Below are 18,855 nucleotides of genomic sequence, written 5' to 3'. Positions count from 1 at the left end.
CAAATTAAAACTTGTTTTTACATATTTTTGGTGTACTTTTCCTCTTATTTGCAAATAAACCCAAAAGTTTGAAAATTGTAAAAAGGACATATTTCCCAAAGTTTTAACATATGAATTATATGTTGTACTTTAAACAATTATAGTTGTGCCATATGGATCAGTACCGCTATTTCGGTACGGTACCCACTTTGGCACGATTTTGTTTTTTTCAACTTTTGAGCTATGAAATGGGTACAATATAGAATAAAATCGGTACTGGAATCAATATACAGTACGGGTATCAAATAGGTAAAATCGGAAGGAGTAGCAATACAGTATGGGTAACAAATTAATACGAAAAAAAAAATCCACTCCAAAAAATCTCTTGAAATTCTATAAAAAACGGTTGTTGCAAGGGGTTTTTTAGAAAACCAGTGGGGAAACCCCACAGATCCAACTGTTTATGCGACAGTAGACTGTGGTTTCATGGTGGAAAAGGGAGAATCGAGTCAGATTTATACCTTCGGCAACCAGATCAACAACGGTACCAAACTTCAGTGAAGGGGTGGATTTATACCCAAGCCAGAGTGTGCCCGGGCTATCCCTCAACTTTGTATGCGAAGTGGAAAATAATTTTTTTTCAACGTTTTATGTAAATGATACTCTTATGGTTTGTTTGTTTACCTCTTATTGGCTCCATTAAGAGTCAAGCCTCTGAATTGGTCAGAAGTATGGGCGTTTGGTTCATCAAAACACCACCTCTTAATGAAACCATTCAGATCTGAATGGTTGAGCTACTTTTGACATCTGAATGGAAATATTGACACACATACCCTTTGCCCTAAAAGATAATTTGCGCTCCCATCACCTTCAACATTGAGCTCCATCTCCACAGCCTCCTTCATCCATCGGCCTTCCTCCTAAGCGCCGCCGTTCTGCCTTGTCTCTCCTCCACAACCGTGTTCTACCTCGTGTCTCCTCCACAGCCGTCGCCGTTCTCGTTGTCTCTCCTCCGCAGCCGGTGTTGTTGTAAAAAAACAAATAGATAAAATCATAAAATGATCAGCTTGGTCATCAATTGTTTTTAAGAAGAGCTATGGGTGATGTAGGGAAATGATGAGGTGGCAGGTGTTATGCCAATGGCGACAGCAAGGATTTTGTCCATGTGGGAGAAGATGGGTGGGAAAAGTGTGGAAGTTTCATACTATGAGATCTACAATGAGCGGTGTTATGATCTGTTGGAAGTCAAAGCAAAGGAAATTGCCATTCTGGACGATAAAGATGGACGCATATAATGTGCAATTATTCAATTTCAAGTTGGTGATATGGTAATATGAAATATATATATATATATATATATATATATATATATATATATATATATATATATAGGGGAAGGTTCATTTGAGAAGAAAATTTTATTGAGAAGAAAAAGAATAAAAGGGTATAATTGTAAAACATTAAATAGTTTTTTTTCTCATCTCATTTATTATTATGTTTGACTAATTAATTAGTCATTAAGACTATAATCCTCCACACTAAATATTTTTGCCTACACACATCAAAAGTTATCTTACACATTTCGAAATTTATCCTACACACATTGAAATTTATCATACACAACTCGTAATTTATCCTACACGCCTCGTATTTATCCTACACTATAAATGAAATTTTATTTTTATTTTTTGTGAAAAATATATATCTTAAAAATAAGTTACAAATTTAATATAGTTAATTATTAAAGATGAAACTACCAATTAATGATGTATGTAAGTTTACTAATATACCCTTATAGTTACATTAAGTACAAATATTAAATGAAGTCTAATGAAGCATTTCTATTGGTTGAAATTTTTTCTTTTTTCTTCTTACAAAAAATTTCTTCTCCTTTGAACCCTCCACTATATATATATATATATGATTACAAGCAGATTGTAAATTGTTTGGTTATATTGGTATGTTGATTTTATTGCAATTGTTCATTATGTATCTTGTTGTGAAATTGCAAGCCATTTGTGATTAGCAGTCAAATGGAATGAGCATAATCAGAAATATGGTTTGTGGCAGATTTTTTGTTTGTAATTGTTTAGTGATATAATGTTGTGATGTTGTAAAAGTTTGATGTACAGATTATGTTGTGTGTAATTAGGGGTAAAAATGTCATTTTACACGGTCATTCATAGGTGCAACCAAACAGCACTTTAGTGATTCAACACTTACTGGTTGAGAGCCTCTTACCCATTCAGACATCTTATTCATTCAACACTTATTGATTCAAATATCGCCAAACAGCCACTAAACAAATATTAGGATACCACTGAGCAAATATTATATAACCCTACAAAAAGTAACTTAGGGTACCTTAGACTAACTCAATAGTTGTGTCTCTTCACATCACACCTTTAAATAATACCATTGCCTTAATAAACACATACCATATATTAAACACATGTTATGCCAAGTGCCAACGCAAACCAACATGTCTCAATATACACACCCCTTAAATAATACCTCCCAAACCAACATGTCCCAATATACACACCCCTTAAATAATACATATACACACTTCTTAGGACACAATGGTTTGGATAAAGATACAATGGTTTAGATGAAGGGTTACCACCATTACCCATTCTTTTTTTAAACCTTTTCTAAAGACACAATGATTGATTTACTCATTCTTTTTTTAAACCCTTTCGAAAAGAACAATTTACAATATGATCTTAGACTAGTGGGTATGGGGGCCGGCTTGGCCCGGCTTGGCCCGGCGCCGGACCCCCACACCGCCCCCTGGCCCGGCTTCCATCAACATCGGCCACCCACAGCCGGGTGGGCCGAGCCTCATTCAAAAATCCGACCGTTAAAAAACGGCTAGTTTATTAAAAAAAAAAATCAATTTCCTTTTAAATAAATACCACAATCCCAATCCTTTTTTAAACCAATTTCTCTCATTCTACTCCCATTCTTCTCCATTTCTCATCCTTTTTTATAAAAAAACTCTATATTTTTTATACCATTCTCTCCCAAACATGAATCCATTCAACCCAAACAACCCCAACCCGAACAACCCCAACCCGAATAATCCCAATCCGAACCAACCTAATTTTTTTTCTAGTCCCGCTTACACTCCGACTATGGATCCTTCGTGGGGGGCTTCGCAATTTCCGTTTTCGGGTTTCCAACAAACACCCAACGCCTTCTCACAAATGTCTCAACTACAACAAGTTCAACAATATCAAGCGCTCCAACAAATCATGCAACGCAACACGTTTGAACAACTACAATCCCAATCGCAACCCCCGGTTCAACTTGAAGATGATGATGAAGAAGTCGTCCCCGAATCACCACCGCAAGAGCTCACGCGCAAAAAAAAGAAAGGGAAGGGAAAGATGGTTGAACCCGAAACCGCGCAAAAACCGAGAGCAAAGGGGAGGCAATGGACGAAAGTAGAAGAGGAGGCGCTAGCTATGGCGTATACTAAGGCCTCTAATTGCCCGATAGTCGGTATATTTTTTTTTTTATTTTCGGTTTCTATTTTTTTTATAAAATTTAATTTTTTTTTACTAATGCACTATTTTTAAAATTTTAGGAAACAACCAAACGGGTGGTAGTTTTTGGAAGAAGGCAACGGATAGGTTTAACGCGATTATGGAGCATGGGGAGGCTCGTGATGTCGAATCCGTCTCGGGCAAGTGGCGTAAAATGAGCAAGGTCATCAACAACTTTAACGCGATTTATAACCAAATTTACCTTAATCCTCCAAGCGGGAGTAACGAGGAAGATATTCTTAACCTTGCTATCGCCAAGTGGGACTCCCAAAATCCAACGCCTTTTCCGCACTTCCGAGCATGGAGGGTTGTAAGGAAAGAACAAAAATGGAAGCCGGTTCCAAATGAGGTCGCAACGGCCAAACGCACTAAAACTTCCGAGTCCGGAAGCTATAGTGCGGGAGGCTCCACCGCTCGATGTCAAATTGACATAAACGACGACCCGGAAGATGACGAGGATGCGTTGCCCATTCACGAGTCGGAACGTCCCACCGGGAGGGACAAAGCAAAAAAAGAAGCGGCCGGAAAGCGTAAAGTGTCCGGCTCGAGTGGAGGTGGCGGCTCGAGTGGAGGTAGAGGCGAGAAGGCGTCGTCAAAAATGGACGACTTGATAAACGAATTCCGTTCGTTCAAAGAGTTCGCGACCGAAAAGTATAGTCACAAGAAAACCGTGTCGTCCGACTATGCTCGAGCGGAAGATTTTAGGATTATGCGGTTGGATCTCGAATCGGTTCCGGAGGATGAACGTGAGGTTTATCGGAGGATGAAGGAAGAGGTGAAAAAAAAATGGACGTCGTAGGTTTTAGGAAACGTAATTTTTTTTATTTTTTATTTTCGGTTTCTTTTTATTTTTTAGGAAATGTAATTTTTTTTTTATTTTCGGTTTCTTTTTTTTTAGGGAATGTAATTTTTTTTTTTATGGAATGAAATTATTTATGTTGTTTGATGTGGTGTTTTTTAAATTTTATAAAGTTTTTATTATCTTGGTAATTAAATTAAACAATAGAAAATTATAAAATAATGAGGTGGGGCCCCATCCTCCATCCCCCTCCATCCCTCATTTGGCTCATCCTCCACGGGCCGTCTACGTGGCGCCTACGTGGAGGCTCATCCCCGTGGGGATGAGCCGAACCATACCCACTAGTCTGATCTTATAGCAGAGGAGCAAGAGCATCTCCAAGACGTCACCTTGCATCAGATTTCATGTTAAAAATTGTCTGGAAAAATCAGCCATTTTAATCAATCAATCTTGTAAACGTCACAATCTACATAGATATGATTTTATCTTGTCGCATTATCTAACGCGACATAATTATATATTAGATTGAGAAACATGTTAATTTGGTCTGTATATACATACAGATACATGTGGAAATATAAATGGAGAAACATATTTGGTCTGCATATAGATACAGATACATGTGAAAATATAAATTGAGAAACATATGAGACTGATATATCAGTCCCTATACTTAAAGGTAATTAAACACGGTCTATGCTTATCGCTTAACGGTATATCCCAGGTGGTGGTGGTGGTGGTTGTTCAGTTGCGTAACCGCCAGTCTCGTAGTCTGGTACATTCTCATCTTCGGGTGTACTAGGAGCTGGATATGGCGGTGGTTGTTCAGCTGGTACCCCTCTCATATTTGCTCGCATCCTTTTCATTTTTTCTCGGAACCTGTTCATCTTTGCTTGAAAATTTTTAGACCATGTATTATTGGTGGCAGACGTTTTTCCAGTAGACGGGCCGTCAGGTGTTACTGGTGCGTGTGAACCCGTGTTCTTCGGTGGAAGTTTCGATTGGGTTCCAAATGCTCCTCGAAAAAATGGCGATGCATCGCTGTCTAAGACCATTATTTTACATGCATGAATGAAATAAAGATTAGTAACATAATGTATGTATATATGCGTGAATGAAATAAAGACTAGTAAGAGAATGTATGTATGTATGTATTTATGGATATTTGTACTTACTTGAGAATGAGATGATTAAGAGGAACAAAATCAACATAAGAACAACCTTGTTTCCCATGTCGAGATCTTTCTTTCACCTCAAATTACTCGATTAGCAATATATATATAGTTATGAAACCTCTTCGAGTAAATGATACCCTACCAGATTTTATTCTTTTTTTTTCAATTTATTTATGAGTCTTTGCATAATACTTGTAGTCAGTCAAGTCGTGACGTAACAAGTAGGGCGCAAGTTAAAGAAGAAGCCAACAAAAAACTACTTTCAGTATGCTATTTTGTTATTTAAATTCTCAAAGTGAACAACGATAAATTAATATTACAAATCATGTAATTGATGATATGTGTGACAAAATTAAGCCTTTAGATCCTAAATAGTCGATGAGTTTCCTTAAAAGTATAATAACCTGGACTCGTTTAAAACCGTGTTGGTGAGTTCGCATTGAAACTAATGGCGAAACTTGAGATTTCTGATCGGAGGATCGAAAATGTATATACCCAAAAGTTTCTATAAAACTGGGGGGTCGAAAACGTATATACCCAAAAAGTTTCTATACAAAAACTGCATACTCTCCACTTCTGAGCGAAAAGTTCGAGGGGTCGGCCGCCCCTTCCCGCCCCCACTATGCTGCGCCAATGGTTGAAACTAATGAACCTAAACACAACTCGTATTTTTATTTATGTAATATATATCAACTCTAACCTAGACGTATATAAAAGTACCTGGAGGGTCGTGTATTTATTCCTGTAGAGCATATGATGCCATATGCTGATAGGGGACCGCTAAAATGAAAACCACCTCCAGTTGTAAGAACTATGAGAACTTTTTGATCCGGGGCGAGTTGGACCAAAATTTTTTTCATAAACGTAGATGCGTGTATTATAAACACATTTTTAAAAAAATTCAAAAAAAAAATGTCGTGTGTGTGGTTTTGAGCACCACAAGTTTGTGTTTACGGGCACCGTAATAAAAAAAAATGTCGTGTGTGTAGTTTTGAGCACCACAAGTTTGTGTTTACGGGCACCGTAAATTTTAAAAAAATTTAAATTTACGGTGCCCGTAAACACAAACTTGTGGTGCTCAAAACCACACGACATTTTTTTTTGAATTTTTTTTTACAAATGTGCTTATAACACACGCATCTACGTTTATGAAAAAAAATTTTGGTCCAACTCGCCCCGTACGGTGTAGTTCTCATGGTTCTTACAACTAGAGATGGTTTTCATTTTAACGGTCCCCTATGCTGATATGCATACATATAAGTTATTCTTGGCTACACTGACTTGCAATACAGTTACTTACATACACGTATTAGGTACGTTTTGTCTGATTGTCTCTAATGAAATACGTACAATTTTAATTGAAGACTTCATAGTTTATATATATATATATGGCTAGATATTAATGAATAAAATAAAGGATGAGTTGTTGATCGAAGATTTAACATCACAAAACAACCAAGTCCAGCAATACAAGACAAAATGAAGTTTGGACTACAGTGGTCCACACATGACCGAAGGTAAAGTCCCGAATTTAGTCGGACAGAGCGATTGACGGGATCCTAGGGATAAGCTACAGTAACTGGCGGAGGGTTTAGGTTGAAATTGATTAAGCAGACACAATGCATAAATGTATTTGTGTTAGGCATATTAATCCTAACCTGGACATACCTTAAGAGCATCCACAGCGCTAGTTATTATAAACCTCCACAATCGTCTACCTCATTATGTCACATCGGTTTCAAACCTCTCTTACAAACCCCAATTTTCCCACAACGCCAAATCCACAAACTCCACCTCGCCCTCCTTACTTTTATAGTATTTATAAAATAAATATAAAAAACATATATCTACTAAATTTAAAAAAAAAAGACATGAAATAATACAAAATAAAAACGAGCTGATTACGTCCAACGGCTAATATCATTTGACCAATCCGAATCAGGTAGCTCAATATTTGGCATCTCGTCCTCATAGACTTGATCACATCATACGGTGAGTTGTCCGGTTCGACCACTGGACTGTTGTCCGGTTGGACCATCGGTGCGTTTTTCCTCAGTGACCACCGGTGTCTTTCCTCTTCGACACCGCTGCCGGTTTCAAATACATCTTCTTGACGCGGTTTCGGAGTTGGGAAAATATCATTAATTACAATTTTAGTCCATATTTAAAAAAAAAAAAATCTAAAAGAGTTGGAAGATAGAGATGGTTTTTATCATGGTTGTAAAAGTCGCTAGGCGCTCCCTAGTCGGTCGATCGGGGAATTGAGAGTACTCGGCATAGGCGGAGAGTACTCGGGGAGTACTCGGACATGTTAAATTATAAAGAAATTAGTTGTCGGAAATTAAATATATTTATAACAAAATCCGTGAAAATGATATTATTTAATATGATAGTCATATAAATTATGTTTTATTATTTTTTAAGTCAAACTCGGCCCAAATTGACATACTAGATCCGATTTTGGCCGAGGTTGACCACATTTGATCGATTCCGAGTAATTAGGCGGATTTAGAGGAAGTCGCCTCGGCAGTCTACCTTGTAGCGACTACTCGGGGAGTACTCGGCCTTGGAAACCTTGTTTTATAACCATGGTTTTTATATATAAAAAAAGAGAGATAAATTGGCTGAGTTGAGATGAGAGTGATATGGTTTGAGTTGAGAGTATGTAGTTTATATAGTTTTAAATTGAGAAAATGCATAGATAGTCCCTGTGGTTTGCCATTTTTTTTTCACTTTTAGTCCCTAACTTTCTAAAATTAAAGCTATAGTCTCCAACTTTTGCAATTTTGTTCTCGGATAGTCCCTAGGCCTAACATCAGTTATTTTTCTCAGTTAAGAGAGTGTGACATGACAAAAATACCCTTACTAAAATGCCCTTAATAATAAATAATAACCGAAGTCTTTTACCCACCTACCCACCCCTCTCCTCTTTTCTTCTCTCTTTCTGGTTCTGCTCTACACAACCAAACCACCATCACCACCTTCACACCTCCACACCATCACCCCCAAATCCCAACCGCTATAACACCCAACCCCTTTTCTTTCTCTATTTTGTTCTCGTTCTTGTCTGCGGGAAAACGAACCACTGGCGGAGGATGGAATAATGGCAGCTTTCGTACCGCCAACAATCATCATATCAACTTCACCTCTACGGATGTGATTTGCAGCAGCATGAAGGCAATAGTTTGAGGTAGCACAAGCGGTTGAAATTGAGTAGTTGGGGCCCATAAAGCCCAAATCAATAGCTAATAGTGCAGACGCCATGTTTGTTATTGCGTATGCGATAAAGAAAGGTGTGATTTTTCTGTAACCTTTTTCTATTAGAGACTGAACTCCATCGGAAAATAGTGTTAGACCTCCCATTCTTGTTCCAACAAGAACACTGGCACACTCTTTATCAATATGCAAACATCATATGGATATCAAAATCAAGAAGTCTGTGAATTGTTTGGTAGGGATTGTAAAATTCGAAAAGTGATCTAAAATTAGTATAGCGTCAAAAATTGTGTTCACGCCCCGTAAAAAAACTTGCAAAATTTAATAAAATGTCATAGAAAAGACGCATATGTACAATGGATCGTCAACCGTGATGTAAAAAAAAGTACTCCTTCAGTCCTCCACCAGTGGTTCGTTTTTCCGGCAGAGAAGAACGAGAACGAAATAGAGAAAGAAAAGGGGTTGGGTGTTATGGCGGCTGGAATTTGGGGGTGATGGTGTGGAGGTGTGAAGGTGGTGATGGTGGTTTTGTTGTGTAGAGCAGAACCAGAAAGAGAGAAGAAAAGGGGAGAGGGATGGGTAGGTGGGTAAAAGACTTAGGTTATTTATTTATTATTAAGAGTATTTTTGTCATTTCACACCTTCTTAACTGAGAAAAGTAACTGATATTAGGCCTAGGGACTATCCGGGAATGAAATTGCAAAAGCTGGGGACTATAGCTGTAATTTTAGAAAGTTATGGACTAAAGATAAAAAGGGCAAACCACAAGTACTATCCGGACGTTTTTCTCTTTTAAATTTAAAACAATTTTATTTTACACACAGCCATTGGGTAGGGGAATAATAATTTTTATTTTAACTTCAAACGGCATTGCGGGCCCCAATCCAACGTTCAGATCAAGTTTGAAATCCTGGACTTGGGACAACTGGATGTCACCCCAAGTTTGAAATCCCGAACTTCAGACCCGTTCAAAGTCACCACGATGTGAATACTCTAAGACCATATAACCCCTCGGTTGATGTGTTATATAGAAGCTGTAGACGAGTCATAAATAAGTAGGTGGATTTTAATTGAGCTGTGATCTGATGACCCAGGAAGTAAACGGATTAGTGGATTGAAGTTATGAACCACATGTTTTGGCTAAAAAAACAGATTGATAAGTCAACCAATTTAGTGTTTATAAAATTACGAAAAGATGGAGTTGTGTAAATTTGAGAGTCCTCCTCTCAAAGGAAAAACGAGAGTAAAGAGAATGTCTATTTTTATTGGTGTCCCTAGTATGTACCACCAAGTTCATATGTATACACCCATAGTTATAACCTCATTAAAACTAGTAATATAAATAGACATTAATCTTGTCATAACTATAATATTAATCTTGTAATAAACAAGATAATGAATATGACTTTAATCTCTAATTAAATGGACTTAAGTGGTTAGTCAAAAACGGTCATATTCATGTAAGGCCTCCTAATCCAAGATCTCACTCAGCTAAAGCCACCAACAGGTGTGCGGAATCCACCTGATGATTAACCACTGCAGATGAAAGACTGGTATGCAAAGATTTGTGAGAGAAATCAAGAATACACTGAGTATTCTTGATGATGAAGATGAATGACGTCACTCACACAAAACAGCCGCCAGACAAAACACACACAATGATTAGGGTTAGGTGCACATAATTTCACACAGAATTGCCGCCTTGTCTATTCCACATAAAGGTATAAATACAAGGCAAAACCCGGACTTTCAAGACAAACTAGAAAGCCCTGACAAAACATACTACACAAAGCTCAGACCTTTTGACCTAAACAAAACTCAGACAAAAGGCTACACAAACAAAACTCTGACTATTGTCCTATACAAAACTCAGACAATAAGCTTGCCTAAAACTTGGACAAAATGTCCAAGGATAAAGTTGGGACTATCTTTCAATGAATGTACAATAAAGACCCTACAAAATGGGAGACATGCACTTATCACCTAAAGTGTATTAACAAACTCCCCCTTGATCAGTGCATGGTCTTCATTGGTCTTGAGATCTTCATCCTTTCATTGGTAACATGGGAGACATGCACTTATCACCTAAAGTGCATTAACAAACTCCCCCTTGATCAGTTCATGGTCTTCATTGGTCTTGAGATCTTCATCCTTTCATTGAGAACTCGCTTCCTGCCCATACCTTGCTCGTCACACAGAATTGAACTACCTTGATGAACTGATCAGCTAGCACACGATCTTCTTCAAGGTATTTTAGAGGTAGGCGACGAAGCTTCTTCAAATCTTCCATCTTGAGATGAACGAAACAGATGCACACAGCTTCTTCAAATCTTCCATCTTGTGATGAACGATCCAGACCTGAAACACTTAACACCGGATTAAGAATCTTAACCCCGGAGACATCGGCCCAAACCTGGATCCCAAAAATAAATTCCAATACCCCAGAATCAACAATTTAAATTTTAAACAGCCAACATTTAATAATTTGTATTTCAAAACACAATCATTTAGAACAAGTTACTTCAAAACTTATACTTTTGGAAAAATATCACACCTTGGAACCAAATTTTATCGAACCACCTTAAAATGACGAAAATACCTACACACACTTAGATGTATCTTGCTCGACTGATTTTCATGTGAAAGACTTATTTTAAGTTACCGAAATTGATGTTTAACACCTTATTAAAAAAATGTTCACAACCCTTAGAGTATTTTTAATAAGATAACTCGCACATAGAAACAAGAAAGCAAAATCTTTTTGTGGTTTTTCTATTTTTGACTGAAATGGAAATTAAACCTAGATCGTATTTACACTAATTATCTTTTTGTGAAATCGGAGCAAAGGAATCATATCGGTTTTACTGTCAGTACCCAACACAAGAACCATAGCATTTTAGCTTTAATCTTTTAGAATGATATTGACAGTTCAAGACGTTCAACGATATTGTGGTCCACTTAAGTTTTAGCACGCTTTCGAACACTGTTTTCGAGATATGGAATTAAGTGTATTAATAGCTGACAGTAACTATGTTTACCCACCTCAGAATATACTCCCGTATCAAGGTATGCACGAGAGATCATCTTACTGGTGAGTATACCGTTTATCATCTGTTTTTGACGTATAAGCTAATGTGAGATACTCACTTATTTGGAATTGAAAACAAGTCCTTTGTGATAGAATCACTTATTGAAGAGGAACTTGAATTTCAGATGCAAATGGCACAGGAGCAAGTCCGTGAACAGGTTAGTACCATCGTACAGACAAAGAGACGAACTTGACTCCCGCATAATGTTGTGGGACATGTGATTGTTTATCACTTATTTGGGTCGAATGCATCATGAATTAAGGATATTTACACGTATGTATGGTATCATGGAAGATCTAGACTTGCGTCCCCGTTATTTTTCGGTAAAAGAAGCAACCATGATACCCAGATGATAAACAGCATAAAGACCACGTATCTCAGAACCTCGGCAATCTATCAAACGTAATTACGGTACCAAGACAATATATCCGAGAGATGTGCCACACAAGTTACGCAGTTCATTATGTTTATATACCAAAGACAGGTTCTTATTTACGCGTAAAACCTACCGAAGCAACGTATAATGAAGCTGTCGTAGTTAACGGTTAATTTTATGCGTATAACCATAGTCCTGCACCAGATACGACTAACCGATGTACTATCATTTCCCTTATATCTCAACACGACTTCATTTTAAATTTTTCAAATGTTTTTGTATTTTTCTAAAATTTATCCTACAACTAAGTAAAATATTTTTGGAGTTTTTCAATTTTTCGAAAGCGGTAAGAACTGTACAGAAAAGATAAAATAAAGTTTCTATGCGATTTTAGAAAGCATTTTACTCTGGGTTGATCATGCCAATCATTCGGACCAGATTTTCAAATCTAGCCCGATCAAATGTTTTCGTAAACAGGTCGGCAAGATTATCCAAGGTGTCTACCCTAACCACTTCTATTAAACCCTTCTCAGCACAGTCGCGAATAAAATGATGCCTAACATCTATGTGCTTAGTGCGTGAGTGATTAACTGGATTGTTTGTTATGGAAATGGCAGAGTTGTTATCGACAAGGATAGGAGTTCGAGTAAAATTCAAACCGTAGTCCCTCATTTGCTGCTGAATCCACAAAACCTGAGCACAACAGCTTGAAGCAGCAATGTACTCGGCCTCGCACGTGGATAGAGAAACGGCAACTTGCTTTTTGCATTGCCAAGAGACAAGACGATTTCCAAGAAGTTGTGCGCCGCCAGAGGTTGACTTTCTGTTCATCCGGCACCCTCCGAAATCTGCGTCAGCATACGCCATCAAATCCAGACCACCTTCAGCTGGATACCACAATCCAAGCTTAGGCGTCCCTTTTAGATATCTGAAAATACGCTTGACTGCTTTCAAGTGAGACTCCTTCGGAGTTGATTGGTACCTAGCACACAAACAAACCGAGAACATAATATCTGGTCGTGAAGCAGTAAGATACATCAATGAACCTATCATTGCTCAATATAGAGTCGGATCCACTTCAGGATCTTTCACATTATCGGGTGAAAGCTTGAGATTTGTCGGGAGAGGCGTGTCATAGGGTAAGCTATCTTCCAATCCAAATCTTTTGAGAATCTCGTGGACATACTTAGTCTGATGCACGTACGTCCCAATTTTCTTGACTCACTTGAAGACCTAAAAAGAATGATAACTCGCCCATCGCGCTCATTTCAAATTTTGACTTCATCACCGCCTCAAACTCACGACACAATTCTTCATTTGAAGAACCAAAAATTATGTCATCAACGTGAATTTTCACGATCAGAAAATCTCCCCCTTTCTTCAAAATGAACAGTGTGGAGTCAATCGCACCACGCGAGAACCCATGCTCCAATAGATGCTTTGACAACGTCTCGTACCATGCTCGAGGGGCCTGATGGAGACCGTATAGAGCCTTGTCCAACAAATAGACCTTGTTGTCTAACCCTGGAGCTTCGAAACCCGGTGGTTGGGACACATACACAGTTTCATGCAATTTCCCGTAAAGGAAGGCGCTTTTCACATCCAACTGATAGACTTTGATACGCATATGTGCAGCAAAGGCTAGAAACAAACGAATAGCTTCCAGTCTTGCCACCGGTGCATAAACTTCGGTATAATCAATCCCTTCCTCCTGATTGAAGCCTTGAACAACCAACCGTGTTTTGTTTCTGACAACAACACCCTTATCGTCTTTCTTGCACTTGAAAACCCATTTCGTGTTGATTGCATGTTGGCCCTTTGGAAGATCGACCAAATTCCACACCTTTAACTTGTCGAACTAAGCTAACTCTTCTTGCATCGCCTCACACCAAGAATTATCCTTCAGAGCCATTTGATAGTTCTTCGGCTCTATCTGAGAGATAAAACATTCATGCAGGCTAAGATTGTAGATTTCTTCTTTCTTGATAGCAGAGAACAGACATTGCATTTCTGAAATACTCCTTCGCGTTTGCACTCCCGCATTTGGATTCCCAATAATATTATCAACAGGATGATGAATATTTGTTCTTGGAACTGGGATTGCCGGAGCTTGAAGATTGTTTCCCAAATTCGATTGAATCTCCCCCTCAGCATTTGCATTACTACTGGAAGCTTGATCATTACCAGAAGACGCATCAACATTTGGATATGCTGAAAAGTCATCGTATAGATCTCCACTTGTAGTTTGAGCAGCTGCAGTGGGGATCTGCTCAGCAACAACATCATTTACGGTCGAAGAATCAGCGACTGGAACATTCGAAGACACATTAGTAGGAATACTTGCTCTCCAGCTCGCATCCACTTCATCTTTATTCACAAGATGTGTGTATACAACCTCCGAATCTTCTTCTGAAACATCAGGAAGATCAAATGAATCAAATAATTTATCATAATCATAACCGCTTTTTGGACCGAATTCGGACGGTGGAGGATCGAAACTCAAAGGAGTTATGTCAAACACGATCTCCATTGTTCGCTTCTTGATGTTATAAACGTGTTTATTTGGAGTTCCATTGGCATATCCCAAAAAGAACCCAACTTCACCAACTTCCCCCATTTTCGGAGTATCTTTGGTGCGTTTGATAACACACTTAATCCCAAAAGGTTGAAAACCAGATAAGTTCGGTTTCCTGTTTTCAAGCAATTCATAACAAGTTTTATCTTCTCTTTTGACAGTAAGCACATGATTTAACACATAACATGCAGTGTTTACCGCCTCGGCCCAGAAGAAAATTGGCAATTTTGATTCAGAAAGCATAGTGCGGGCCGCCTCAATCAGGGTACGATTCTTCCGTTCTGCAACTCCGTTCTGTTGAGGAACATATGGAGCGCTGAACTGATGAACTATTCCCATTTCCCGACATAACTCATCCATATTATGATTTTTAAACTCAGTGTCGTTGTCACTTCGGATTTTCTTAATAGGAAGTGAATAATTTTTCTCAAGTTGTTTGAATAAGTCTCTTAAAATACTAGCAGTTTGATCCTTTGTTTTTAAGAAAAATACCCATGAGTAACGTGAGAAGTCTTCAGTGACAACTAAGCAATAAGACATCCCACCAATGCTAGCAACATGGATCGGGCCGAAAAGATCCATGTGAAGCAATTCAAGTGGTTTTTACATTGAGTTAACTGTTTTCGGTTTATGAGGCTTTCGTTTGATTTTTCCTTTTTCACACGATTCACATTTGTTGTGCATATTGAAACTATGTAAAGGAACCCCCAACACTAAGTTGTTTTTCACTAAGTGGTTCATCTTTCGCAGATGCACGTGGCCCATTCTCCTATGCCAGAAATACGATTGATCTTCAGTCGCCTTTGAAAGTAGACAAGTCGCTGGAGCAGACGAGTTAACCAACGGGCGCATGTCCATGACATATGTGTTATTCACCCTTGGAGCCCTCATAACGATCCAATCTTCAGGAACAACAAATTCCGGACGCAAAACGAAGCAAGCTTTATCAGTGAAAAGCATCGTGTACTTGTTATCACAGATTTGAGAAACCGACATCAAGTTATGCTTCAGTTCTTCAACGTAGTTCACTTTATGCAGCGTGATTTTTCCATTTGACACAGAGCCTTCACCGGTGATGTATCCACCCTTTTCACCGGCAAAGTTCACGTAACCACCACGAATTTGTTTAAAATTGTTCAATAACTCTTTATTTCCTGTCATGTGTCTGGAACAGCCACTATCGATATACCAAATATAGATAGCCCTCTTCAGCTGCTCCTACACTCCCCAACAAAAATTTAGTTAGAGTGTGGGACCCAAGCCATGATGGTCTTGGGTCGTCCTGATTCGTCAACATAAGAAAACTCTTTGAAATAACCATCATCGCCTCTGTGTCCACCATTTCCATTTCGGAAATTGTTGGAATGAGTCCCCGCAAATCGTGGATTATACGGAGTTGACGATCTGTTGGTATAACCAGAGTTTCCATACCCTCAGCTTCCATAGTCTTGGTAACTGTAATTTTGATTCCTGGGTGGCTCAAAATTCCTACCAAATCTAGGAGCATCTTCATGTCTTGAGAATGATCGTGGATGATTATCCGAATGCGGTCTTTGATTTGGAAATCAGGGGGGGTGACGCATTTCGATCATTCACGAATCTGTTCTGTGCATGAGGTCTAACATAGTTGTTGTTCGGACCTCCAGAGCGTTGGTCATTCTCAACTACTTGGAAAGTAACATGATTTTGTCGTCTGTGAGGGGTTTTCTCACGAGTATCATGTCTTTGAGATGCATTTTCCGATCTGTCCCCACGGTTAATAACAACGGGTTTCTCCTCTTGATCCTGATTTCGTTGTGATTTAACATTTGGTTTGACAACTGGTTTTACTTCTTGTTTAATCACTTTCTTTTTCTCAACCTTCTGATTTTTACCATTTTTCTTTTCAACATTAACTGTTTCATTTTGTGGTTTTTCAACAAAAGGTTTCTTTTGATCAGGATCAACAAGAGATTTACCCTTGTCATCAGGACAGTCTGCTGCTAAGTGTCCTTTCCCACGACAATTATAGCATTTGCGAATTTTTGCAGCATTCTTTGGACGTTCCTCATGATCGGTCGAAGATGATAAGGCGTTGGTGGAATTTTTCAAAATTTGGTTCACAAACTGAGAGTTGGAACCAGTTTCGATCTTTACTTCTTCTTTGATAAAATCCTCCCCTTTAACAAACTCAGTTTTAGGGATATTTTTCAAAGCCTTTTTAGATTTCCCACGTGACTTTGGTCTTGACTTCACATTTTGAACTTGATTAAACATTTCCAAAATCTTATTGCTTATCAAATTTTCAATGTTTTCAAGATTTACTTCATTTTTCTTTGAAACTCCACTCATCTTCGACTGATCTGAGTCAGTAACTTCATCTGGCTCAGATTCTGACTCACTTTGCGGTTCAACCGTCAGAGGGGTCTTTGGCACAAAATTTGCCAATTCAGGATCAATGCTTGGCATTGAAGTATAGTTATGGTTTACCGGTGGAGGCACCTTACTATAACCAATGCCGAACATTTCTTCCTCAGATTCTTTGAGACGTTGGCTGTTAATACAGAAATTCATCACTTCGGATGAATCCTTGAACTTTTCAATCTTTCGTTGCAAATCTAAAATCAGATTATCTTTTTCCAAAATGATTTTGTTCTTTTCCAAAACACAATTTTGATTCATTTCAAGTTCAGATTTTAATTCCTGATTTTTAAGATTTCCCTGAGCCACAAGTCTCTCAAATTCAGAGATATCATTTTTCAGCGTTTTTATCTTAATTCGGCGTTCTTTATCCGAATTAGACAAAACAACAATGAGTGCTCTGGATTTTTCTAAATCTGCAATTAAGTTTGTGTTATGAAGTGCATATCTATCAATCTTAGTCACAAACTCAACACATCTAGCACATCGCTTATCTACAGAAGATGATTTTACCTCAATGCCAGCCATGAATGCACAAGCCTTGTTTTCAACGGAGTTTTCTTCCAACCTTTTAGCTTCTGCATCCGCAAATTGCTGCATTTCAGCTGTGGAGATGTTGAATTCAAAACGTTCTCCCTGTTGTCCATCTTCTGTCTTGTTAGACTTTTCAACGGTCTCTTCAATCGAGGAATCTTCATTCTCAGCAACATTCCCCGAATCCAACTCTTCCCCAAAAACCTCAGCTACAACCGCAAGCTCCTCAATACTAGTCTCTTCGACAACCTCTTCATACACTTCTTCGTTCACAATTTCAGCTATAAATGCTTGTGACACAATAGCTCCTGAGATGTCTTCCAAAGCACAACCCCAGTCATACGGCTCAGTCACACTCTGTAGAGGTTGAGCCACCATAGCATTGTTTGTCGAAGATGTAAGATTTTCAGACCCACTTTAACGAGCACTTGAATTAGAGGTAACAGCTGATGCATTGTTGTGAGGTCTTGAATTATTTCCTCGAGAGTTGTTGTCTCTATCAGATCTTTCCATTTTCGGCTTTCGACAATCACGTGCGAAATGCCCGTAGATACCGCAGTTGTAACATTTTACTTTGGACATGTCGACTCCCATTCGAGTCTTTTTCTGACCTCCTATGAACTTCCTACCCGTCTTCAACAGAAACTTCTTCGCTCTACGGACTAACAGTGCCATATTGAGTTGTAGATCAAGTTCTTCCATTTCGTCTTGATCTATCTGATCAAAGTCCTCATCGAGACTTGATGTAACAACTCTCACTAAAATTAATACTTAGTAGATTAATTATCTATTAAGAAAACCCTAATTGAGAAACCCAAGTAATTCCGCATAAACCCTAAAATTTTCAAAACAATCGGAATCAGGATCAGGACCCCTAAAACTCAGGGGGCTTAAACCCTAGTGGACATTTATCTTCTAAATTTGCTGTAGAATTGAAATTTGTTCGTGCAAATTACTCATCTAGGCTATCTGGGACACGAAACACCCTAGGCTAGAAAATAGACCCGTCGCGCCACGCGCCGGGCACAAAGAAATCCTTCGCGTGGCACGAAGGGGAGCATTTTCCAGCTATAAATAGGGGGCAGTGGCACTTGAATTTTGCTGGTAGTTCGACGGAAAAACTCACAATATACGCTGAGTTATAGTTCAATTACTACACAA

At 38.5% G+C, this 18,855-nt stretch overlaps 3 protein-coding genes across 3 annotated transcripts; 1 reads left to right on the top strand and 2 right to left on the bottom strand.

Moving 5' to 3' along the window:
• The first annotated feature begins 2,719 nt into the window (after positions 1 to 2,719).
• Positions 2,720 to 4,329, top strand: LOC110869587. Its single transcript, XM_022118830.2, has 2 exons — positions 2,720 to 3,486; positions 3,572 to 4,329. Exons 1-2 carry the CDS (start codon positions 3,012 to 3,014, stop codon positions 4,327 to 4,329), a joined length of 1,233 nt encoding a protein of 410 aa, XP_021974522.1. The 5' UTR covers positions 2,720 to 3,011.
• A 434-nt stretch (positions 4,330 to 4,763) lies between these two features.
• LOC110870847 lies at positions 4,764 to 5,630 on the bottom strand. Its single transcript, XM_022119954.2, has 2 exons — positions 5,505 to 5,630; positions 4,764 to 5,374 (listed from the first exon to the last, which is right to left on the bottom strand). The coding sequence occupies exons 1-2, from the start codon at positions 5,560 to 5,562 to the stop codon at positions 5,037 to 5,039; spliced, it is 396 nt and encodes a 131-aa protein (XP_021975646.1). The 5' UTR covers positions 5,563 to 5,630; the 3' UTR covers positions 4,764 to 5,036.
• A 2,829-nt stretch (positions 5,631 to 8,459) lies between these two features.
• On the bottom strand, positions 8,460 to 18,207 carry LOC110869586 (3-oxoacyl-[acyl-carrier-protein] synthase I, chloroplastic-like). Its single transcript, XM_022118829.1, has 4 exons — positions 18,123 to 18,207; positions 17,790 to 17,975; positions 10,930 to 11,078; positions 8,460 to 8,894 (listed from the first exon to the last, which is right to left on the bottom strand). Exons 1-4 carry the CDS (start codon positions 18,205 to 18,207, stop codon positions 8,460 to 8,462), a joined length of 855 nt encoding a protein of 284 aa, XP_021974521.1.
• Positions 18,208 to 18,855: the final 648 nt, after the last annotated feature.

The sequence above is a fragment of the Helianthus annuus genome, chromosome 8 (genome assembly GCF_002127325.2).
Source record: "Helianthus annuus cultivar XRQ/B chromosome 8, HanXRQr2.0-SUNRISE, whole genome shotgun sequence".
In the NCBI taxonomy this organism is placed as follows: domain Eukaryota; kingdom Viridiplantae; phylum Streptophyta; class Magnoliopsida; order Asterales; family Asteraceae; genus Helianthus; species Helianthus annuus.
This window is presented reverse-complemented; position numbering and strand designations above follow the sequence as displayed.

Coding starts and splice junctions, on each gene's coding strand:
- LOC110869587 (XM_022118830.2), top strand. CDS start 3,012: ATGAATCCATTCAACCCAAACAACCCCAACCCGAACAACCCCAACCCG. Junction 3,487..3,571: donor CTCTAATTGCCCGATAGTCG/GTATATTTTTTT, acceptor TTAAAATTTTAG/GAAACAACCAAACGGGTGGT.
- LOC110870847 (XM_022119954.2), bottom strand. CDS start 5,562: ATGGGAAACAAGGTTGTTCTTATGTTGATTTTGTTCCTCTTAATCATC. Junction 5,375..5,504: donor CTTAATCATCTCATTCTCAA/GTAAGTACAAAT, acceptor TAATGGTCTTAG/ACAGCGATGCATCGCCATTT.
- LOC110869586 (XM_022118829.1), bottom strand. CDS start 18,207: ATGGAAAGATCTGATAGAGACAACAACTCTCGAGGAAATAATTCAAGA. Junction 11,079..17,789: donor AGATGGACAACAGGGAGAAC/GTTTTGAATTCA, acceptor TAAGTGTTTCAG/GTCTGGATCGTTCATCACAA. Junction 8,895..10,929: donor TAGCTGATCAGTTCATCAAG/GTAGTTCAATTC, acceptor ATTGATAAAGAG/TGTGCCAGTGTTCTTGTTGG.